Source organism: Drosophila erecta, unplaced genomic scaffold, assembly GCF_003286155.1.
Source record: "Drosophila erecta strain 14021-0224.00,06,07 unplaced genomic scaffold, DereRS2 tig00000126-arrow-pilon, whole genome shotgun sequence".
In the NCBI taxonomy this organism is placed as follows: Eukaryota; Metazoa; Arthropoda; class Insecta; order Diptera; family Drosophilidae; genus Drosophila; species Drosophila erecta.
Genome location: NW_020825209.1, coordinates 2,485,320 through 2,508,823, shown reverse-complemented (window position 1 = coordinate 2,508,823; position 23,504 = coordinate 2,485,320). Strand labels below are relative to the sequence as shown.

The following is a 23,504-nucleotide window of genomic DNA, read 5'->3' as shown; positions in this document are numbered from 1 at the left end:
GACCTTTATGATTAAATTCTAAAGCCTTTCGCTTGTTCGCATGTACAAATATTGGTATGTATAAGTTATATTTAGGGATGGGTTGGAATTTTGGGGATTGGAGATTGGGGATCGGGGGTTACTTAGTAGTTCCATCAGTAGTAAATAGACTTAGTCGTAGACTTTGTTACATGTATGTATATCTATGATTATAGTTCCCTTGCGCTCGCTGCTCTTCAATTCTCGCCACTCCGCTCCGTTCCCAATTATTGTATTTCAAACTCAACAAGTGCACGCAAGACAGAAATAATGCAGACTGAACTGTACGCAACTCGAGCGCTCACTCCGATATCTAATATCCGAATCCGATAAATTGAACAATACGCTAGCTACGTAAAAACAAAAGGCGAAACTAAAACAATCCTAGTGTTGGTCTGTCGGCCGATTTTTCGACCTTCAAACTCCAAGCTCGAGCCACCTCGTCCTACGAAAAAGGCGGTTTACTATATAGCGGGAAAAATGAATGTCCGATTATCCTGATCCTTCATATGCCTCCGTGATTTTCTCTGTTTCGAGTCACAATTTACTATTTATATACACATACACACAACTACAATATATATATATTACATAAATACACACATAAGAAACTTTTTTTCGTGTTATACCTTCTGTTTATAAGTAACTTTTAATATTTCAGTATTAATTTTATTCACTGACCTAGCGTATAATTTAATTTAATGTTGTTTTCCATACTCTCGAAGTTTCGGTTTTGTGTATCTTGTTTCTGTTTCTTGTTAGTTCTCAATTGTCTAAAATTGTTGCAGTGTACATTGGCTTAGTTTGACTTAGTGGTTGTACATATATAACACTAGTTTACACGAGAAATGTACGTCATTAAAAACACGTTTCTTAGACTAATCTGAGTATGCTGAAATTAAACATGTGTATTGTAAATAGAACATGATATTCTCGAAAAAAGCGTTGGGTGTGAAAGGAAATAATGTTTAACACGAAATATTGAAAGATAAAATCCCAAATAAATCAAATATAGTTCCCTAAACAATTTTCCATTCTCCTGAAGTTGGTATCAATATTCGCAAGATAAAACCTATAGTTAGCTGGATTTTGATACACATTCGCTTTCAGCAGCCTTCTTCCAATTAATTTGAAAATATAACGCTCTTCAAAGTAACCGCCAAAAGGCCGAATTCGTAAACTAGTGTTTTCCTTAGTGTCCTCTTAATGTGTGTGGTACAGATACAAATATTTCATATGTTCCATATTATCATCCTCCTAGCAACTACGTTAAAATTCTAATGCTTTCATTTTTGATTCTGCTTCGGATGGATGGCTAGCATGGTTTAGAGCAGTGCAGCAACAGCTCTGGCGAGTGTTCCATGCGGATTTTTAGAGGGTCAAGGGTCAAGAATTCAGGACTCGGGGTTGATTGCTGTTGAATATATGTCCCGCTTTTCGATATTATACTTTACTTTTATTTTCAAAATATACAGTGATTGAAGCAAAACAGTTTCACATATATCTAAAAACATTTCACACAGTTCGTTCTGTTTATTTGGACTTAGGGGTGGGCATTCCAAATCGGATTTTTAAATGTTTTAATGATGCTTTAAATAGGCATTCTCGTTTCGCACTTTAGATAAATTAATGTATGATTTCTTTCCGTAATTTTATTCCTACTTTGTTCACACTAACTGTTACCTGCCTCTTACAAACTCGATTTTAAACGGTTAACGTTTGCATTATCAAAAAAAAGTTACGTTAATAGATGCACGTATGTAATGTATATTCCTATTGATAGCAATTTAGTTGCGCTCTTTATGTTACGAGTTTACTTAACGATTATTGTTTGTTGGTTTCTCTGTCTCTGACTCCAATTGATTTCTTCTCTACTGAACTTGTTTGACGTTACTTTTACTTGTTCCTTAAATGGTTACGATATCTATACTTCTTTACCCTCGGAGAGACCTTCTGTGGCTCTCCCTGCTAAACGGCGGCATTTTTCGTAAGTGTATGCATTATGTTTATGCTGGTATTTTGTGGTTCTCTGTTTACGATTATACGGTTTAACATACTCTCCTCTTGAGGCTTATTTATGGCTAGCCGGAGCTAAAAAGCGGGCCTTACATAGTTTACTTTAAATAGTCGTTATCATACACACATATCAAATATCTTCCGCGGGGCTTTCTGTTCTGTTCTGTTCTTGTTCTAGTCTGTTTCTGATCCATAAACAAAATTATCGAACTGCCTCCACGACTTCTGGTCCACTATATACACCGACGTTGACTCTGTCTAATATCTAGGATTAGGATTTCCTCCAACAACGCGCCCAGTTTGGGCATTTGAAACTATGACGAAAAAAAAAACGGTGGCGTAATTGTATAATAATAATTAAAGTACAGTAATAGTAATAGTAATGGTAATAGTAATAGTAATAGTAATGGTAAAACGTTGCGTTTTCGGGAGCCAGAAGATTGTAAATTAACAAAACCAGATCCAAATGCTTGATTGAACATCACTATCTGAACATCGCACTTTGTGGCGAAAAAAATGGTTAAATTTCGGTCAACTTCTGTTAAATAAATATTCACTTATAGATGTCCTCCTGTCCCGCGACCACTTTTTATCTGGTAAGTTCACTTTTCTTAGTTATGATTTCCTTGTTATTCACAGCTGAATGCTCTCTTCCTCTATATAAATCCCCTCTTCAATAGTTAACCTATTGGGCATGCGGAACCGGAACCACACCCCTACTTTATCGACCTGCATCTAAATAGATCCTATACTCTTAATCTCAGGCACTCGCATGCATGCACACCATCTAGACCATTTAGATGTCTACCCTGATCCTCGCCTGCCGCGCTTGCAAAAGTTAATCAATATTTCGTCTATAGACTCTTTACATTAATTAGCATAAAAGCGTATCGTTATATCAGTAATTTATAGTGTGTATAGATATATAAATGATGGACCAGCAAAAAAAATATTTCAATTTTCAGAACACGCAACTCCAACTAAAGTGCTCTACTGATTTCAGACGATGTTGGGTGTTCTCATTAAATTGCTGCCGATATTGCTGACGTTGCTATTGTGATTGACGACGAAGTTGCTGATTCCGATTTCGCTGATGCTGCAGCGATTGCTGTTTCTGTGGTTCCTAGGTCTCCTGCTCCTGCTCGTTGTAGTACGTTACATACTTGCTGTTGGCAATGGCATTCCAGGCTGCAAAAGTGCACAAAGAAGTGTTAATAATGCGGCTTCTCTCACAAACGTGTGTTAATACTAATAGTTGATAGCATGGAAAAACCAGAAAGGAAACCCAAACCCGAGTACTCACTCTTGGCGATGTAGTCGACGATTAGTTCCGTGTTGGTCATCATCGCTGGAAAAGAAGGCGGTGGCGGCAGCACATCCTCCGTGGCTGCATCCGCCTTAAGGTCGGCCATGAAGCTCAGTTCCTGCAGGCTCTCATCGTTCTCGTCGTCGTCGTTATAGGTCATAAACACGGGCAGAACAACCTTCGCCTCCGGATTGGAATTGGCAGTCGCCTTGGTCTTGACCTGCGACTGCAAGGCCTCCTGCTCCTGAGAGTTGCGATTGAAGCTGGTGCTGCGGGCAGCAGCGGCAGCACGGGCCGCAGCTATGATGGCCGCCTCGATGTCGTTGCACGTTTCCAGCTGTTGCATCGATATGGAGTTGGGACTCGGCAGCGTCTCCTCGCTGCTGCTGGCCTTGTTTAGGAAAGAGTTAACGTGCTCCTTAATGGACGTGTTGGCGGCAGCATAGATGCCGCTGTCCCCCGATTGATTGCCCACTCCTCCAAGCATACCGGAAACGGAAGCCAGACAAGCGGCGCCGTTGCCGCCCGAGAAGGATGAAATCGAGACCGAGGACGATGAGGTGGAGGTGCTCGCCGATGCGGACGAAGCACTCGAGGGCGTGGATGAGTTAATGAGACTGGCTGCACTGGATGAGGTGGCGGTTGCACCCGCGTTAGGTGACGATTGTGCCGCTTCTGCAGAAATCGAGAGCATGTCAAGGCTGGCTGAGCTGTTGACTGCATCCGAAGCTGCACCAGAATCATTTAAATGCTGATCGCTGCTGGCACTGACATCCTGCTGTTGCTGTTGCTCTTGCTTCTTCCCTGGTTGTCGTCCCAGGCATTCCAGTTCCTTTTCCAGCTCTTGGTCCACGTCCTCGATGTCATCTTGGCCCACATCAGATTCCGCCTCTGTTTGCTGTTTCTTGTCCGAAGACTGCTTGTGCTGCTGGCCATCCTCCTCATCATCCAAGTTATCGTCAAAGAGCTTCAGCTCATCCTCGTTGAAATCACCGAATATGAACTCATTGTTGCTCCTGCCCGCTTCGCGATCATCGTTGAGTATGATCACAGCACGTCTGCCGGCGCTGGCCTCCAAAACGGCCCCGGCTCCCTTGGCAATGCAACTGCTGCTGGGCAGCTTGTGGATGCCGCTGATCAGCTTCTTTGCTCCCTCGGTCTGCGTGGCAGCCGTGGTCTTTTGTGTAGTAGCAGTGCTGGTGCTGGTGGTGGTCTTAGGCGTGGTGGAAGTGGACAGACTGATTGACGGTGCATCTTGACTAGGCTTCGATGGCTTCTTGCTGCAACTGGTGCTGGGAGATAGCTCCTTTGGCTTGGCCTTGGCCTTGGTCGACGACAAAGCTGTAGCAGACGATGCAGCAGAAGGTAAAGATTGAGTGGAACCTTGTGTGGAGGATGAGGAATAACAAGAAACTGTAACAGCAGCTGGAGCTGAAGCTTGAACTGGAGCTGGAACTGATGCTGGAACTGAAGCTGGAGCTGAAGCTGGGACTACGACTGCGGTTGAGGTAGTTTTCACTGCTGCTGGCGGTGATATAGCCGCAAAGGCGTTCTCCGCCAGCTGCTGCTTGGCTGCCGCTGCAAAGTTGTACAAAGATGATGCCGAAGTGGAGGCTGCGACGGCCACAGACACGTTGTTGGTGCTATGCCGCTTGACGGTCCTTTCTAGTGCCGGATACTGTTGATCCAAGTTGCTGCTGTTGCAGCTGTAGCTGGTTTCGTGCTCCACGCTCTTGGATTTCTGCAAAGCTGGCGGTGAGCCGGATGTGGACGAGCTGCTGGCGGCAGAGCTGCTGACACAGCTGATCGTAGAGGCTGTCAGGGTAGGCATAGCCATGCTGCAAGTCGGTATCTGCACCTGCGCAAACAACTCCGGCGAGTTGGTGGACTCCGCATCACTGCTGCTGCTGGGCGGTGTTGCATTAAGACTCTGCGAATAACTGATTGAACTGGACGAGGACGGTGGCGTAGTTTGGTTGCTGGCAACAGTCGCCTGATTGACTGCACCTCCACTTGCAGCCCCCGTCGTAACAGCACCAGGCAGTTCCGGGAAGTCGGGCCGCGACTTGGATTTGCCACCACACTTGCTCTGGATCTTGTCGCCCAGCTCCAGCTCTGTGTCGCTGGCGGTGGCATTGTTCAGGCCCTCCTTCTTGTTTCGGGCGATATCCGCATACGAAATGGGAGCAGCGGAATTATTTTGCTTGGCCTGGCGTTGACTGGCTGCCTGCGCCGCCCGCTGCTTGTTGTTGCCCCCGCCAAGGCTCTTCTTTTTGCCCGTCTGAATGGGCAGCGAGTGGACCGAGTCGAGATCACTGGAGTCAGACTTCTCCGATGGCGGCATAGAGGAAGTGGACTTGCGCCGCGAGCTATCCACCTGATTCGAAACAGCCGAGCCGCTGTGATGGTGATGATGGTGGTGATGATGGTGGTGGTGATGGTGATGCTGCCCCTGTTGCGCCTGGTAGTGCTCCTGGTACTGTTGGCTCTGTTGCTGCTGTTGCTTATAGGTTGCACTGCCTGCTCCGTTGTTGCTGTTGTAGGGGGTATAGTAGTGCATCCGCTGGGACATAATGTTGGAGGATGCGGACTTGGTGATCTGCTGCATGCGCTGCAAGTTGCCGCCCGTGCCGGCAGCCGCAGCCACCGCTGCATCGTCCATGGTAACGGCACGCTGCTTCTTTGGTTTCTTCTTCTTGGTAACCACATGGAACTCAGCGGTCTCCGACAGGACGGTATTCAGGGCTTCCAGTTCGGACATGCGCGCCAAGGCGGGCAGCGCGAGCGGCAGCTGCTTTCGGCCAACAGTCTCCGGCTCCGACCAGGCAGCGGACATTTCCTGGTGGTCACCCAGGTAATGCAACTCTTCGGTGCCCCAGGACCGGCGTTCGCCCTTACGCTGCTGCGATCCTGGATTGTTGCTGTTGCGCACTTGCACCGTCGGCGTTGACTGCTGTTGCTGCTCCTTGTTGCAGTTTTTGTTAATATCCACCACGGATGCCGAGTTGTGTTTGCCACTGCTTGAGGAACCAGAGGCCGTCGACGACGATCCGCCCGAGGACGTATTGTTCGTGCCCTTCTTCTGGCGCATCATCTCCGTGGTCGCCGACTGCCGCTTCAGATCGTCCAACTCCATTTTCGAGCAGGTGCGTAGCTCCTCCAGCGAGTTGCTCTTTTTGAGCTTGTTTTGCTTCTTGCGCTCCTTCTTGCGCTGTCCAGCGGCACTGTTCCCGCCACCGTTGACATCGTTTTCAATGTACTTGACGAGCTGCTCGACAGGATCATTGCCCCTATAACCGGCAACTGACTCCACATCGACGGTGGTCGTGTTGCGTTCCTGCTGCGACTTCTTCTTCGCCTTCTGCTTGGTAGGCTGCTGCACACCAATACCAATTCCAGAACCAGCTCCAGCCGCGGCTCCACCCGGTGCCTGTTGCAACTGGCTGTAGGATGCAGCCACCGCCGCCGCTGCCATAGCCGTGGTCGTAGTGTTGGTGCCCGAGGAGAGCAGAGTGGAGACGCTATTCTGACGGTGTGCGGCGGAAGAGGTGGGTGCACTGGATCCCACCGTAGTGGTTATTAGGGCTGTAAACTGGTTTCCATTGCCGTTGCTACTGCTGGCGACTGCACTGGTTCCACTGGCTGCACTGCCACCAAAGCCATCGCCCAACGCATTTCCATTCTCGTCTAGCTGACGCTGTAATACAAAAAGAGATGATGATGTAAACAGTAGTCGAATTCTCGGCGTTTGTATTTGCAGTCGGAAGAAGTGTCACAAGCTACTGAAGCTAACTCACCGTAGTGGTCTTGCCACCCATCGGCGCAGCTGCCACAGAACCTGCGGCGGGGACCATGCGTCCAATCTTCGCAGGACGAAAATCGCTGGACATTGTGTCAGAAGAGGCACCGTAGCTGCTACCACTGGACGAGGCCGAGGAGGAGGTCGAGGGCTTGCTGCCCTCCACGGCAGCTGGTGAACCAGCACCGCCGCCGTAAACCGAGGAGCACGCCGTGTAGTTGTCGTTGAACGACACGAAGCCGGCCTCTACCTTGCGCTTCTCCTCCTCCAGGCCGAGACCAAATTGTCCGGTGAGGGCGGCCAGGTATTGTGCCTGCTGCTGCAGCTTCCTCCTGGCAGACAACTCCAGGACGGAAAAATTTAGACGGTCGTCGATTAGGAACTTTTTTCCGGCACCGGTGTACCTGGCCTCCAATGGCTTGTCGTTGAGGGCATCAAGCAGAAACTTCACCGAGGGATTCTGAGGATCCAATTGCTGTACAGGAAATGGAAAGCGGGGGAATAAGCATTGTACAAAGCCTCATCTGCCCCATCTACCATTTGGAAAATTATCTAACATTTTTACCCTACACTTTACCCACTTTGAGGTACCAATACAAAGCATCGCTTACCTCCAACATGAAGTCGTCTTGGACGCCGCTGACGCCAACGGCGGCACTGGAACCGACACCCGTCGCATCGTCCACGTCCAAGTCGAACTGGGTGCTTGCCTCAGGATCGCGTTCGTCCAAATGACTCGGCAGGCTGCTGCAACTGCCGGTGCTGCTTTGGTGGTGGTGCTTGTTACCAACCGATACCGAAAACGGTCCTCCTGCAGCTTCTGACGGAGGCTGAGCCTGTTGCTTGTTGTGCTTGGCATCCATGGCAGCTGACGGCTCAAAGTTGACACTGCTGGGCAGGCTGCCTCCTTCGCGTTGACGGCCCGAGACGTTTGAGTTCTTGATCTTTTTGGATGCGGATGCGGAGGAGGTGGCGTTTTGGTTGTGCTGCTGTTGGCGGCGATTGGAGCGGCCACTCAGCTGGTAATCACAGTTGAAACGTTGGGTTGCTGCCGTTGTCGCCGCCGTCGCTGCTGCCGCCGCCGCCGAGGTTGTAGCCAATTCGCTGCGGTGCGCCGCCTCGACGAGATCCTGCAGGGAGCCGCCCTGCTTGTGCCGCTGTCCGGGATCCGTGGATCGGTGATTGGTGGAGTTGTAGCTGCTGTTGTGCCCTGCACTGCTGCTGCTCCCGCCGCTAGAGCCTGTTGCTGCACTTGACGTTAGTGCGGATGGGTTGAGTGTGAGGCAGGATTTGATGGCACGATAAGAGATCTCCTCGTCGTACTCAGCCTTTTTGAGCATTTGCTGCAGGGGTGTAGATGTGAATGGACTTTTATTGTACGCCTCAATGTGACAATTAAAGCCGAAATATACACACATACATATGAAGTATTAAAAACAGTTTACTGCTTTTATACAGCAACATACATACATAAGAGTAATCTTACCAGAAATCGCTCGCTCTTGTTTTTTCTGTCGCCAGGATTTCGATACCAGTAGGCCTCTTCGAGTAGCTTCTTCAATGATGCGTCATCCAGATCATTAAAATCGCTATCTTCCCAAGTATCGTATTTTGTCTGCAAAGGCGTGCAAAATATTTGGAAATTAGTTTTGCTTATTTTTCATTCACCAATACGAACACAAGTGTACATGTGTAAAACATTAATAGCGGCGACTTAACCTAAAAAAAAATCAAAAGAAATCGCAGCTCCACTTATCCCTAACACATGCCCTTCCAAGTTTCTTATGCGAACTGCTGGAGTAGTGACCGCAGAGCAATTGAGGCATTAAATAGCACACGGTTCCAGTAAATAAACGATGTACATGCGTACACACATATGTAAATGGTGTTGCACACTAACACACAAAAAAAAAAAAAACAATAATTGCAATAATAACGGGATAAGACGAGAAGCTTGTGTGGTTAATGCCGCGGTTGTCGCCAATGTGTTGTTAGATAAACAAACGCTTTGCGGTTTTATCCGTTCCTTCTGCCTGCCCGATTCGGAGTATGAATTTCAATAATTATGGTAACCGCTGGTCAAAAAACCTACTGCAATCTGTAGAACTTGCAGTGAACTTGGCTCTCTCTCTCTCCTTTTGGTTTGAATATTCTGCGTGCGAGCAGTGGATCGAACACAAGGTAACAGGACTATTTCGAAAGCTATAAACCAAGCTGGCCAGAGCGAGATGACCGTATGTTTGATCTATTTCTACATCTATTTCCAACCAACGCTGGTGTTTTCGAATTCTACTTTGCCATTAACTTCGTAAACGGTACTAAATCTAATATTCGTAGATGTGTATGTATGTATTCATTAGGGGTATTGATTGCCGATATATTTATTTTGAAATAAAATTCGGCGTTCGATATACACTGGTTAGAAAAAGTATGCGTACAAACTCAATGCATACTTTTTCTAGTGCCATATCCCATGAATTGTACCTTTTTAATTTCTATAAAATAAGTTAAGTACTTAAAGCTAAGAAAGCCTTCTAATATTATTAATAATAAATGTGTTTATATCGTAAAAAAGATATCATTTATATAAATATACTTTTCTTTGCCATCAAAGTTAAGCATTCTGGCACTTGTACATAAGCGTGCTTGATAATCATTCGATAATCTTAACTTAACTTAACCAAAATTCATATTTTAAGATAATTTTGCGACATTTTCTTAGTCAAAAAATGTATTTTCAAACAACGTTAATCAGCTGCAACCGTAAGTATCTATTTCACTTTATAGTTTTGGGGACAAATAAACAATATTGATATCTAGTTTGAAATGTCTAGAACCCACCTTGGTTTAAAATGGAAATCGGATTTCATGCCTAACAGAAAATTGTGCAATACTTTCAAAATCAAAATAAGTTTTCAATTTTTTGAAATCGTTTCTAAACTGAGCTACTCTATTCAATACTGGTCATTCATGTATAGATTTGATACTCAGAACTCTATAGAGTTTCAGCATTCCAGAACGTACTCAAATGTGAATTTTTGCGAATAATAAATATATACTCCTCATAAAAGAATATCTTAACTGAGTTTCTTTTAAAAATACGCTATATTTCCACGTTAAGTTGCAACTTTGCCTGAACGCACTTACCTTTTTCTTCTTCTGTCGCTTGCCGACATTCTGATCATCCTGGGTCTTGCCCTTGGCAGTGGTCCCGTACTGGAGGACTCTGCGGTTTGGTCGCGACAGTTCAGCACTGGGCGAATCCTTCAGCATGGCAAAGACCTGCGAGAAGGGCGAATCTCCTGTTGCTGTAGAGCCTTTAGTAGCCTCTGCGGTTGCGGCGTGGTTACCAGTGGTATGGCTATTACTAGGGGATGATGACTTCTTGGGGTCACCGGCTGTGCTGTTACTACCGCTGGTGGCTACATGGTTGGCAACCACTGCTACCGCTCCTTGGCTGTCGTCGTCTCTGGCCCCCTGGTTCCTGCAGGCCTCGTCAAGATGCGCGTCCACCTTGGCCACATGGTCCGACATCATGGTCATGAGCTGCTCCTGTGGAAACGGCGTCGGCGTCGTCTTGGTGGCGGTGGTCGTCGTGGTGCTCTCGCTCATCGTGCCAGCGGCAATCGAGACGATGGGCGTGTCCGGTATGATCGTTGGCAGTTTGGCAGCTGCTCCACCAGATCCCACACGATCCGCCGGTGTGTCTGATGATGACGGCGTTTGTTCATTGTTCATCTTCTTTCGTTTGGTGGCATGCAACGAACGAAAAAAACAAATGCCATTCGAATTCCTCGAATCTGTTGGGGAAGTTTGTTTTAGTAAACGGGTATATCTAGAGTTCCTAGCCACTGCTTACAAGCTGTTTCTTCTCTTCGCGATTTTTCTAGGTAGCCCAGCTGCCCAGCCGCCGCGGGATCGCCACAGCGACTGCAAGTGTTCTTCCGGCTGTGCGGCCGTTTTCTGTCGCTTCCTCCCGACTTCCAGACGGTGTGAACTACTGAGGGATCCCACCTATTGCTTATCACTCGGGACTCCTGCTGCACTTGACAGGTCTGTCGTCAGTAGTTCTCCTCCGGCTCAAACCTTCGTCCGCGGCATTTACGCAAGGAGATGCGAATTGCTCGCAAGCAAAGCGGAATACGGAAATGTGTGCGCACGGATCTCTGCAATTGATTGGGAAATGGGGATGAAGGTGAGACAAAACTGAAACCGAGACATTGGCCCACTGACTGGGTGTTTGAAGCATTTGTTGTTGTTGTGCTTATGCGAACATGCGGCAAGGGGCGGTGGGTGGTGACATGTGCTGTTTAGTCTTCGGCGACCCTTTGCGGCCCACTAACTTCGAATTTCTTTAAAAAGCACTGGTCTTTTTCCATATTTTCTTTTTTTTTTTGGCTATCAAACAGTGTTGCCAACTGCACTGCATGTCAGGGTTGTCAAATGCTGTTTATTGTTTAGGGGCAATCCGTTGAGGTTGGTAAATCGGCCTTTTCTCTAGGCTTCCATCTACTAATCAACACGATATTGCATGCCCATTTACCAACTAATTAGTATCACCAAAGAGGCTATTTAGGAAAATGCCCATCGAGTTGGCAGCCCTGCGGCTGTTGTCAGTGGCAACACTAGCGCAAAACACGTCATTTTGCCCAGCTTTTTCAGCAATTCCCCGCTCAGCTCGACAGCATTTGGTCACTGCCGCACAATTGCACGCAGTTGTAGTCGCAATTACCCAGTAACCGAAGTTTTCCGCTGATCACAGTAGTTATTTATTGATAAATAAGCCAGTCGATGACAGCTGTATAACTTTCTGCGCACTCACACGAGCACACACGGATGCACGCACACACGGATGCACGCACACACACACACACACGGGCGCAGGTATGCGCCTGTGTACATTTCTCTGACCTTCTCAGCGTTTTTCTTTTTTGGTTTAGCAACTGAAAAGAAGGGAGCACATAGCCACGCACTCAAGTTCTATAAACTCCAACTGAGTCGAACGATTGTTTATTATCTGTCAAATAAGCGGGCGAAATTGTTTAATTGCACAGTAGGCACATGAGAAAAAATACCGAACGCGAACCGAAGAACTCTTTGGAATAGTTGTTGTGTTGTGCAGCACTTAGAAAAGGCGACGCGACGCTGCGCAGCACTGCCCATGTCATCGATATTTTTAAACCGCTGATGTCACTGTGGCGTTAATCGATTTGTCGATAGTTCTAGGCGTTTCGCCATCTGGCAACGCTGCTGTTTTAGGGCGAAAAAAAAAGCATAAAATATAAACAAATGAAAATTAACCACAAATATGAGTTCGACGACGATGTGGCCTCCATTTGCGAGTCAACGGTGGGTTTGACAACGCTTTGTAGTGTTTTTCGTGTTCGATCTAAAGGTCTTAAACCGCAAACTTGCAGGCCGCCCTTACCGAGGGATGTCGTTTGCCCGTCAGGATGCACAAAACGGACGACTGGCCGCTGGCGGAGATTGTGAGCATCAAAGAGCTGGATGGGCGCCGGCAGTTTTATGTGCACTATGTGGACTGTGAGTACCGGGGTCGTTCAGTGAGAACATTTGTATTATAAGCGCCAATTCGCAGTCAACAAGCGCTTGGACGAATGGGTCAACGAGGAGGATCTGTATACGCGAAAGGTGCAATTTCCGCGGCGGGACGGTTCCCAAACAGGAACCAGCACCGGAGTGACCACACCCCAGCGCCACCATTCCCTGGCGGGCAGCGTTTCTCGGCCTACATCGCCGCAACATCCTGGTTCCGGTGTTCTGACAGCCATCGCCTCGACTCCCACTGGTGCATCAGGCAGTGTTCCTCCCCTTGCAGGCATTCCCAGCTCTGTGGCTCCTCCCGGAACACCCAGCAGTGTGGGAGAGCTTGTGAATGGCAATAATTTGGCTGCAGCCCTTCAGAAGCGCATTAATCGCAAACGAAAAGTCCACGGAGGCTCGGCCCATGGACACCACAGCCTATCGAGTCAACAGCAGCAGTCACATCCGCATCCTACCACTCCACAGACACCCACGACTACGCCCGTGCATGTGACCGGCGATGGTTTGATAAGCGGCGCGGCCAATGAGGATGGTGATGGATCGCAAGATGGTAAGACGCCCACGCCAAGGCAATCAGGCAGTATGGTTACGCACCAGGACGACGTGGTAACCCGCATGAAGAACGTGGAGATGATTGAGCTGGGTAGACATCGCATTAAGCCCTGGTATTTCTCGCCCTATCCGCAAGAGCTGTGCCAAATGCCCTGCATCTACATTTGCGAGTTCTGCCTGAAGTACAGGAAGAGCAGGAAATGCCTGGAGAGGCACCTCTCCAAGTGCAATCTTAGGCATCCTCCGGGGAACGAGATCTACCGCAAACACACAATATCTTTCTTTGAAATCGACGGCCGCAAAAATAAGGTGTATGCCCAGAACTTGTGCCTGCTTGCCAAACTCTTTCTCGACCACAAGACACTTTACTATGATACAGATCCGTTTCTCTTCTACGTAATGACCGAGTTCGACTCGCGCGGCTTCCACATAGTAGGGTACTTCTCCAAGGAAAAGGAAAGTACCGAGGACTACAACGTAGCCTGCATTCTTACAATGCCTCCATATCAGCGCAAGGGCTACGGCAAGCTGCTCATTGAGTTCAGCTACGAGTTGTCCAAGTTTGAGGGTAAAACGGGATCGCCGGAGAAACCATTGTCTGATCTGGGTTTGCTTTCGTATCGATCGTACTGGGCGCAAACCATACTGGAGATATTTATCAGTCAAAACCCGAGCACGGACGGCGAGAAGCCCACAATAACAATAAAGTATGACTAGTTATAAGCTTATAGTAACGAGTTTTCAATCCAGATTGTGCGATTGTGCTTCATTGTAGCATCATAGATTACAGCGCATGTTTTTAAAACTTTTTTACTTAACAGCGACATCTGTGAATGCACATCCATCAAAAAAGAGGACGTGATCTCAACGCTGCAAAACCTGAACCTGATCAACTACTACAAGGGCCAGTACATCGTGTGCATCAACCGGGATACCATCGAGCAGCACCGTCGCGCAATGGACAAACGCAAGATCCGCATTGACTCAAAATGCCTACACTGGACTCCAAAAGACTGGTCCAAGCGCTCTAAATGGTAATCTCCCTTAATCTCCCTAAAGAACTGCGATTAACCAGTATTAAATCTGTGTTCCAGATTGTCGCTACTAATACTCTTCACCGGATGGACCTGCCATCGTTGTATGTAGCTCATAGTTTTCATTCGCAAGTCTCTGTTTTTATTATTATAAACTAGTTTATATCGCACAATCAAATATACTTTTGAGACGACCGGGTAGTTGTTCTTTTTCCCGCGGTGGGAGGAGGTCCTCCACAAGGCGATTTATTGCCTGTGCCATGCCCATTTCCATACCATTCTCTAAACCATCGACTGCGGTACGCAAACTCCTTAGAGCTTCCTGGTTCTGGGCGCACTCTCGTTGCTGCCGGCAGAGATTTAAGCGCGGTTTGTGGCTGCTGTTCAGCTGATCCAGGCCGTGCTCCACATCGTTAGAGTCCAAAATAGCGGGACGCAGATCATTGCTTAGTTTGGATAGCAGACTAGCGATATCTTTGGCCGCCTGCTCAATTTGTTTGACATCAGATCCACGATGGGCATCCACGGCCGCTTGCAACGCTCCGCACCTAAGGATCCTCGCCATCCGCCCAAATTCCCGCTGATACTCACACTTGGTGTCAAGCCAAATGTGCAGTTGCTCCTCCATCTGGCGCTTTACATTGCGGCTGTCTTCCTGGAAACGGCGAATCGCCTCTAGGTGCAGCAGGTACTGGATGTCGTCCATGGTGCCCTCAGTTGTCGATGATGACGGGGTGGTCGTGGTGGGCGTTGGTGGCGTCTCCATGATAACTTACAAAAATTTCATAGTTTTAAATGTGGGAAATTTGGATTCGATTAAAGCTATCGGTATCGAAGTCAGCTAACAGGGATTTTTAATACTGATTAACTCATAACTATTCATGTAAAATCTGGTTATTATTTTTGTTTTAATGGTAAGGTTCTTAAAAAAAATATATATTATGCTTGCATTGTACAACATTTGTAGTTTTATTTATATAAAACAACAGGTAATTCAGGTTTTTAGAAAACGAATAAGTTGCTTGACTTTATCGATAGTTAGGAAAACAATTTTTAGATGGCAGCGCTGAAAGATTTTGGCGCTAAAAACTTCATCCATGCGGTTGAAATTAAACTTCCAAAATAAGTCAAGTGTATGCACCAACTGTATGGTACGGAAGGAAAAAGTAAATCCCGAGGTGTTTAATATTTTTTAAAACCATATTTCATCTTCCCTGCCGATCTCCAACAGTCCGGCCACGCTTGCCCATCAGTGTTGCCAGTTAGCCGGCGAACACGTTTTATTTATTGGTTTCGTTTAGAAAATATATAAACGCTTGCTTGATTTTTTTTTTAACTTATTCGGTTGATTTAATATTGATATTGATAAATGGGTCGAAATAAGAAACAAAATCCCTTTGCGGCACGCAAACGTCAAAAGCGCGAGAACGTAAGTCACCTCAATTCGAAAGGAGTAACACTCCACGTTTTTGGATTTTATTATGATGTATGTAATATTTTATATTTTAAAGGGTCCGGAGCGCCCCGATCGTCGTGCCCTGCCTTACGAGGAGATCAAAAGGGATAATGCATTCTTCATTAAGTATTACCACCTACAGAAGATCTGCGCCAGCGAAGAGGAATGGTCGCAGTTTCTCGAATCCATCAGGGACAACCTGCCCACTACTTTCCGTGTGACAGGATTCAAGGACGAGGCCAAGGCCTTGCTTTCCATTATTGAGACGCAGCTATTCACCGAGTATGTGAGGGCGGTGGCTGAGCTGCACCAGAAGGCGCCCGAGGATGTGGAACGTCCGCTTTGCCTGCCCTGGTATCCAAACGGGCTGGCCTACCAGCTTCACCTCACCCGAAAGGACATTCGACGCTCGGAGCCGCTCTACCGGCTGCACAACTTCCTTATTGTGGAGACCACAGCGGGTGGAATCAGCCGGCAGGAGGCGGTATCTATGATCCCGCCGATTGTCCTGGATGTACGACCCACGGACAAAGTTCTGGACATGTGTGCCGCGCCAGGTTCGAAGACAGCCCAGCTCATAGAAGCTCTTCACGCTGCTCCCGAGGAACACAAGATTCCGCCCGGTTTCGTACTCGCCAACGATGTGGACAACAACCGCTGCTACATGCTGGTTCACCAGGCCAAGCGCCTTAACTCGCCCTGCCTGTTGGTGACCAATCACGACAGCAGTGTCTTTCCCAATCTCCTGACCACAAAGCCTGACGGCTCAAAGGCGATCCTTAAGTTTGATAAGATCCTTTGCGATGTACCTTGCTCCGGCGACGGCACACTGCGCAAGAATCCAGACATTTGGCTCAAGTGGAACTTGGCACAGGCCTACAATCTCCACGGCATCCAATACCGGATCGTGCGCCGTGGTGCTGAGATGCTAGAGGTTGGCGGTCGTCTGGTGTACTCCACCTGCTCACTTAATCCCATCGAGAACGAGGCGGTGCTGCAGCGCATTATCAAAGAGGCTGACGGTGCCTTAGAGCTGGTAGATGCGGGGCACTTGGTGCCAGGTCTTAAGTACAAGCCAGGCATGACTGACTGGAAGCTGGCCACCAAGGAGGTGGACCAGATCTTTACCCGCTTCGATGAGGTGCCTGAAAGCCTGCACACCATCATACGGCCCGGTATGTTCCCGCTGCCAGCCGACGAGATGGCCAAGATCGGGCTGGACAAGTGCCTGCGGGTGTTGCCGCATCTCCAGGACAGCGGTGGCTTCTTTGTAGCCGTATTGGAGAAGCGCCGTCAGCTAAGTTTCGAAAAGAACGATGTGGTGGAGCTTGTGCAGCTGAACGAGAAGGCCAAGCAGCCTCCAGCTGATCCGCAATTGGATGAGGAGGGCAAGCCCATCGAGGAGAAGTCCGTCCCGTGGGGACCGCAAAGGAAAAAGCGACGTCTGCATGGCTACAAGGAAGATCCTTATGTGTTCTTCGGCGAGAAAGATCCTGACTACGAGGCTATCAAGGAGTTCTACCAGCTGGACGAATCCCTTAGCCAACGATGCCTCTTGACTCGCTGCATCACGGAGAAAAAGAAGAACATCTATTACTGCTCCGACCCCATCCGCGATTTGGTGCTTAACAACGAAAACAACATCAAGATCATTAACACGGGCGTTAAGACATTCGTGCGCTGCGAGAACCGGCACACGGTGCATCCCTTCCGATTGGCCCAGGAGGGTCTCCAGACCTCCAATGCCTTCATGGGCGCTAACAGGAGAATCCAGGTGGAGCGCGAGGACCTGGTGATGATGCTCAATTGCACTGATCCCACGCAGCCACCGTCGACTCACGAACTGAAGAAGGAAACCCAGGAGCGTTGTAAGGAATTGGGTAAGTTTGGCCGGTTCTTATGTTCTGACGGTTGGCTAATGGTACTCTATTTCAGGCGTGGGTAGCTGCATCCTCAAGTACGTGGACGAGCGGTTCACGTTGTACACGGTGGGCTGGCGCGGCACCTCCAGTCTGCGCGCCTATGTCCACAAGGACGAGACCATCCACATTCTGCGTCTGCTGGGCGCTGATCTCAGCAAGTTTGAGACCAACAAGTACGAGGACGCGAGAGTGGCGGCTGCCGCTGCAGCAGACGCTGAGGCCGGCAAGAGTGGTGAGGTCGAAGCCGATTCCTCGGGCGAGAGCGCCGCCCCGGAGCTCACATCCTCTGGCAGTGGTGCTGTTGGTGTCCCTATGGACACCGAAGAGGTGGCCACCAGAAGTTAGTGTTTATCGGGAGTAGCTACGAAATCTAGCATTTAAGCGGACCAGTTGTATAATTACTACGAATCAAAATATACATATAATCATGAATTGGGCTATTTCAGCCATTTTGTATTATTTCAGAGGTTTTCCGCCCCAAAGAAAGCAAAAGCCAGTGCAGATTTAGTACGTTTTTGTTATAAAATGTTACATTTATGTTTTTATTTTTCCCAGTATAAATATATCGTATGTAAAGTATATAAAAAAAAGTTCATTAAAAAATTACACATACTCTTTATATAGATGCTTTCTACCGTATTTCTTTTTGTTTTTCTGTTTTATACGCTTCATACGTTTTTCGTGTCTTTTAAAAAGTATTTCTCATATATTTGCTGTCTTTTTTTTGTGTAAATGTTCTGAGTGAGTTGGCTGTCGTATTGCTTTGTATCTGCGTTTTATCTTTCCTCTGATGATGTGTGTGTCGTGTGTTTTGGAAACATTTATGCACAAATATATGGGATAGACGAATGTTTATTTTATGTTAATTACGCTGTAGGAATGAGACTGGCTCTCTTGCTTGTTAATACAAAAAAATATATATATATAAAAATATTGCAAAAAAAAAAAGGACAACCGAAATACGATAATAGTAAAATACTTTTGCTATCACGCGCATGCGCAGCGGTTCGAATAACTTGGTAGCAGTTGAAAAATGAGAGGGAATAGCTTTATACGTATAAAGAGTGAGATGCGGCGAGTCGAAAAAGAGAGATGGGGTGACTGAGGATCGGATCTCAGATCTCGGATCGGAGTGGACCACATTGGAGCCCCCATTTTAAGCCTGCTTCTCGGCCTCGATCACCTCCTTGGTGGGCAGCACGTTCTTCTCGTTGGTCTCGGTGTGCTTCAACTTTTTCGCATCAAAGTTCTCGATGCCGGCGATGAACTGATTCTTCTCCTTCTCCTGCTCGATGGCTGCAATTTGAGTTGAGAGGTTGAGAAATGGAGAAATAACAACACAATTATAGAGCCTGCATTGGCCATCTAAGGCAGCCTGCCTTTTATGGCCAGACCATAATATGTATATGCCACATACTAGATGGCCTACAACGAACGCACCTTCCTTATCGGGCAACGGGTTCTTCTCGTTGGTCTCCGTGTGCTTCAAGTTGTTCTGATTGAAAGCGGTGATGCCCTCGAAGATCGACTGCTGGGTCTTCTCGGCAGCCACATCTGTGAGCCGGGGGATTAGATTTCGGTTTTCATGGTTTCGGCCTTTCACCAATAGCCAACTCACCTTCGGCGGTGGGAAGAATGATCTTCTCCTGGGTGCTGGCGTTCTTCAGCTTGTCCTGGTTGAATCCCTCCAACTGGCTTTTTAGGTTCTCGGCCACCTTGGGCAGATCCTTGAGTGCTGGTGCTGGGGCGGCCATCTGAACGAGAATTTTTTTTGATTAATCTTAAATTATTTGCCTTGATACTAAAACGTATCTTATCTTTGGGATCATTTTTTTTCTGGTACCTTTAATTGCTGATCGATCACTTGATCTTCGTTTCAGTTTGCTGACACACCCAATTGATTTGGGAATTATGATAGTGGTTTCAACTTAGATAACAAAGTCTTAGGCACGAATTGATTCCAAATTAATAGTACACAAGAAAATTTAAATTAATGAATACAACAGCCAAACCATATAAAAATATCACTGGCAGTTAGATAAGAGCTACTGTGTTCATACACATATCAGGTTTCCTTTTATATAAACTTTGAGGACAAGAAGTCATAGAACCAATAAATGATTTGTAGGTATTTTTAAAAATACATATCAATGGCTCGTCTTTTTGTTTGTTTTATTTGTTTGATACTTTTAAAAAAACGTATTATGTCGCTCATTAATTAATCAAAAAAGGCGGTTAGCTAATGAAATTGAAACACAATTGAAATGCAAAAGAATTCCCCATTTAAACATTTCCAGTTAGAAAGAAATCTAATTGGAGCCAAGTCGGAAGAGGATGTCGATGCTATCGGTGAGTAAGAGGAAGCCAACTTTCCGATTGTCGATTTGTTGTTCTTCACTGTTTGCCTTGGTTGTTACTGTGTTGCGCCTTAATAAATAATTCATTTTCTATAAACAGAAACGTCATATCTCTTTGTTGACCGTTGATTTCTCAAGCGATAGCCGTGTGGAGAAATGTGGGGCGATAACGATGACTCAAAGCCGCACACACAATCGCAGCAAGGACGAGTCATGCAAGTCTGTGTTCCTATCAGAAGGAGAGAAAGGAAGCGTAGCGGAGAGAGCGAGGAGTTCAGCGAACCTTTCAAACTGGAAACAGATTAATACTCCAATTCGCTTTGCTGCTGTTCTTGGCCTTTGTTTTTAGCACTGGCATTCTTATCAGAAGACATGTGTACTTCGTCGAGCGGTTAAACTGCATTTTATCACGTTTATTTTTAGTTGCGAAATTCGAGTGTGCGTGCCACATAGCATGCCCCCCGAGATCCAATAGCAAATGCGCCGGACAAAGAATCCTCTTTGTGCACCGATATCTTATTGGTATCAAATCATCACTCGGATTGGGACTGCATTGCATTCGATTAAACAGCTGCGCTGAAATGCAATCGGTACAAGGGCAGCGACCGCACCAAAAGCAAAACGGAGAAACAGAGAAAAGGCATCGCGAATCTATATTTATTTATTTGCACATTTATGGCCATAAATGGTCGGAAAGCTGCGCCTCAAGCGGCTGGCCAATCACGTTGATTGACTGACTAACGGCCGCCGATTTTCCCACTCTCCATACTTCCATTTTCCCCGGCTCACAAGCGTATCGTAGCCCGATCGGTTCATGCAGCACTATTATAACGAATCTATGCCTGACTTGCTGCAATCCCACAAACATTCCTTACTCTGATACAAATACTCTTAGTAAACCAAAAATCTATTGATTTGCTGGTATTAACTGATGATTAATTGACTCGCTAATCTTTGTCCTGATAATGCTGATGAATTGCCCACAATTCTTTATCAGCACCAAAATAACAGCGGTGAGCCAATAATAAGAAAACGGCAACTGAACAATAAAGAATATCTGCTCTAGAAATGATGTTTGCACATTCTTTTCAATGTGTAACTTATTGGGGGATTATGGTTGTTTGATCGTGGTAACGGAACGTCAAGCTTTATGATTATAGCTTTCATAAATTATCTTAGCATCAAATAATGCATCAACTTGAATGCCTATTTGTGGGCATAGTGTTTAAGATGTAGTATCGATCTAGACGCTCAGTTTGAATTTCGATTAATTGGTCATCGTGTAAACGACGAGTGTCGTATTAGTCAGCTCCTTGCACCAAACAAAGGAGAGGCCACTAAGAAACAACAACAACATAAATAACGACAACTTCGCATACATACAAAGTGGGAGTGATGGCGATTCGGGGCGGTGAGGAGGTGATTTTTATGGGGGAGGGGGCAATGAAGTTCGCCGTGAATCAACTTCCAACTTCGAAATTCGAAATATGGTCGTCCCGCTTAAAAGCAGCCGATGAATCATCGCACATTGCATATGTACGTACAGACATTAATACATAGATACGTACATATGTTTGTTGGTGAATTTATCGTTGCCCACACAGATGTGCTTCTTCTTCGCCTGACTTTGTAAGCTTTTCTTTTGCTTTCTTTCTTTCTTCCTGTTTTGGTTAATTCTCTTACAGATATACATATGTATATCTTTTGGCTCTTTTCGGGGGTGTGAGTGAGACGGCGCCAAGAGACCGTTAAAAACAAAAGACACAAAAATTGTTTTGGGAATAAGAATAGGAATATGCACATATATACATACATAACAGACATATGTATGTACATAATATGTAAAATAAAATGAGTCAAATCCGCTGATGCGTGGCAACCAGCCGACGAACGGAGTGCAAAAAGGAGGCGAGAAGAAAGGGTGGAGAGAGCGCAAAGAAAAGGAGCTGGAGAGATGGGGAAATGAGAAATGACAGACACGTCCGCTTTACATTTACACCCTCATCTCCTGCAGAAATGCACAAGTGTGTGCAACTAGAGAGCGAGAAAGAGAGAGAGAGAGACAGGGCGAAAGGGAGGCGCAATCGGCGACTTGCGATGAATTTTAAGCACTTTGTTGTGCACATTATATACACATTTTATGCAGGCGGCTGCGTTTAGTCATATATTCAATTTCAAAATCGCTGGATATTGGATATTCAAGTGACACAGCACCACGCCCAGCTAAATTCGCAATTCGCCAGCACACACATCGCACAGTCCAGGTCGCACAGATAGCGACTTCATCCTTATGAAATGTGCATATGCCTATATTTCCCAGTTAATTTTTCATTGCAAGATATGCTCTAATTCAGACGATTTTAAAATGGTTCTACTTTAGAGTAGAATGATGGAATAGTTAAAATCGTTGCCCTCGTCTTATTAACGCCTATTTAATAATTCAAAATCAAAGTCCTGCAACTAATTACTTCTATATTTTGAGAAGACTCTGATTTGCACCTACTTTTCTTTCACATAAGCTCAAACTTAGCAGATTAAGTTTATATACCTTCTGTGATCCCCAATGCATTAAGTGAATTAATTTCCAAGACATAGTGTCACTTTTTTCGTGGTGCCCACTGTGGGGGAGGATATTGGGCAGCAACAACACATGCGCCCCGCCCAAGCACGCACACACATGGACATGCATACACACGTCGGAAAGCAGACGGTGAAAAAAGAAGTGAAAAATGCCGGCCGGCACTTACACACACACACACACGCGCAAATCTGAAGTTTGAGCCACACAAAAAACAAAAAATAATAAAAAAAAAACAAAAAAAAAAATAGTCAACAAAGGGGCGACGACAAAAGCGCTTCAACAGCTGCAGAAAAAGAGTTACAAAGTAGAAGAAAAGAAATGGAAACGAGGAGAAAGAGTAAAAGGTAACGGACTAGCCCAGCACAATAAATATTTATAACAAATCCGCTGCCATTTTTGCAATCAATGAAGAAGCGCAGTCAACAAAAACCAGTTAAGATCCCCTTTTACCACTTTCCCCCCTTTCCACAGGAAAGGAAATTACCGGCGATCCCCCCATCGAAAATGGACAAAAAGCGACAAAAATCAAAGTTATAATCTGCGCGTGGAGTGCAAAATGGAACTCACCTTGGTTTGGTTTTTGGCGTTGGTTTTTGGATTGGCAAAAGTGAATTACTAAGCTGGGATGCTGGCGGGGTCGGCCTTCTATATACCTCTCTATGTATAGCTGTACACTTGGCGAAGTTTAGCCGTTGATGGTCGCGAAGCGGAGCTCTTGACGTCACAAATTTAATACTGGCGCTCGGCGGTGACCGCCGCTTTTTATACGGCGACGATACTATCGCGTTTGTGTTTCTGTGATGTTTTTGCTGTGCGGATTCACGGTCACACTGGGCTTGCTTGGTTATAATTTTTTCTGGCCACACTGGGTTTTTGGCACATGACAGCTAGCGGGGAC

The 23,504-nt window shown here is 46.4% G+C and overlaps 5 protein-coding genes across 13 annotated transcripts; 2 read left to right on the top strand and 3 right to left on the bottom strand.

Annotated features, from left to right (window-relative positions):
* Nucleotides 1-1,452: 1,452 nt before the first annotated feature.
* LOC6550974 lies at nt 1,453-12,130 on the bottom strand. 7 transcript variants are annotated; one of them, XM_026981732.1, is made up of 8 exons: nt 11,872-11,963; nt 10,999-11,305; nt 10,287-10,939; nt 8,626-8,754; nt 7,751-8,482; nt 7,138-7,614; nt 3,338-7,037; nt 1,453-3,222 (listed from the first exon to the last, which is right to left on the bottom strand). In XM_026981732.1, exons 3-8 carry the CDS (start codon nt 10,875-10,877, stop codon nt 3,158-3,160), a joined length of 5,694 nt encoding a protein of 1,897 aa, XP_026837533.1. In that variant the 5' UTR covers nt 10,878-10,939; nt 10,999-11,305; nt 11,872-11,963; the 3' UTR covers nt 1,453-3,157. The 7 variants fall into 7 exon arrangements, with proteins under 7 accessions (XP_026837533.1, XP_001976851.2, XP_026837537.1 ...); XM_001976815.3 differs by lacking the exon at nt 11,872-11,963 and adding an exon at nt 12,051-12,130 and having other exon boundaries at nt 3,141-3,222; XM_026981736.1 differs by lacking the exons at nt 10,287-10,939; nt 10,999-11,305; nt 11,872-11,963 and adding an exon at nt 9,213-9,438 and having other exon boundaries at nt 3,141-3,222.
* On the bottom strand, nt 4,585-23,397 carry LOC6550970 (thymosin beta). 3 transcript variants are annotated; one of them, XM_026981739.1, is made up of 4 exons: nt 23,174-23,390; nt 19,287-19,422; nt 19,109-19,222; nt 4,585-4,613 (listed from the first exon to the last, which is right to left on the bottom strand). In XM_026981739.1, the coding sequence occupies exons 2-4, from the start codon at nt 19,420-19,422 to the stop codon at nt 4,600-4,602; spliced, it is 264 nt and encodes an 87-aa protein (XP_026837540.1). In that variant the 5' UTR covers nt 23,174-23,390; the 3' UTR covers nt 4,585-4,599. The 3 variants fall into 3 exon arrangements, with proteins under 3 accessions (XP_026837540.1, XP_001976847.1, XP_026837539.1); XM_001976811.3 differs by lacking the exon at nt 4,585-4,613 and adding an exon at nt 18,172-18,964 and having other exon boundaries at nt 23,174-23,388; XM_026981738.1 differs by lacking the exon at nt 4,585-4,613 and having other exon boundaries at nt 18,469-19,222; nt 23,174-23,397.
* Nucleotides 11,772-14,485, top strand: LOC6550973 (histone acetyltransferase Tip60). The gene is made up of 5 exons (XM_001976814.3): nt 11,772-12,488; nt 12,557-12,683; nt 12,739-13,963; nt 14,078-14,290; nt 14,351-14,485. Coding segments are annotated over exons 1-5 (1,626 nt in total). The 5' UTR covers nt 11,772-12,428; the 3' UTR covers nt 14,352-14,485.
* On the bottom strand, nt 14,410-15,155 carry LOC6550972 (augmin complex subunit dgt4). The gene has a single exon (XM_001976813.3). The coding sequence runs from the start codon at nt 15,054-15,056 to the stop codon at nt 14,451-14,453; it is 606 nt and encodes a 201-aa protein (XP_001976849.1). The 5' UTR covers nt 15,057-15,155; the 3' UTR covers nt 14,410-14,450.
* On the top strand, nt 15,326-18,100 carry LOC6550971 (tRNA (cytosine(34)-C(5))-methyltransferase). Its single transcript, XM_001976812.3, has 3 exons — nt 15,326-15,719; nt 15,802-17,626; nt 17,682-18,100. The coding sequence occupies exons 1-3, from the start codon at nt 15,660-15,662 to the stop codon at nt 18,011-18,013; spliced, it is 2,217 nt and encodes a 738-aa protein (XP_001976848.1). The 5' UTR covers nt 15,326-15,659; the 3' UTR covers nt 18,014-18,100.
* Nucleotides 23,398-23,504: the final 107 nt, after the last annotated feature.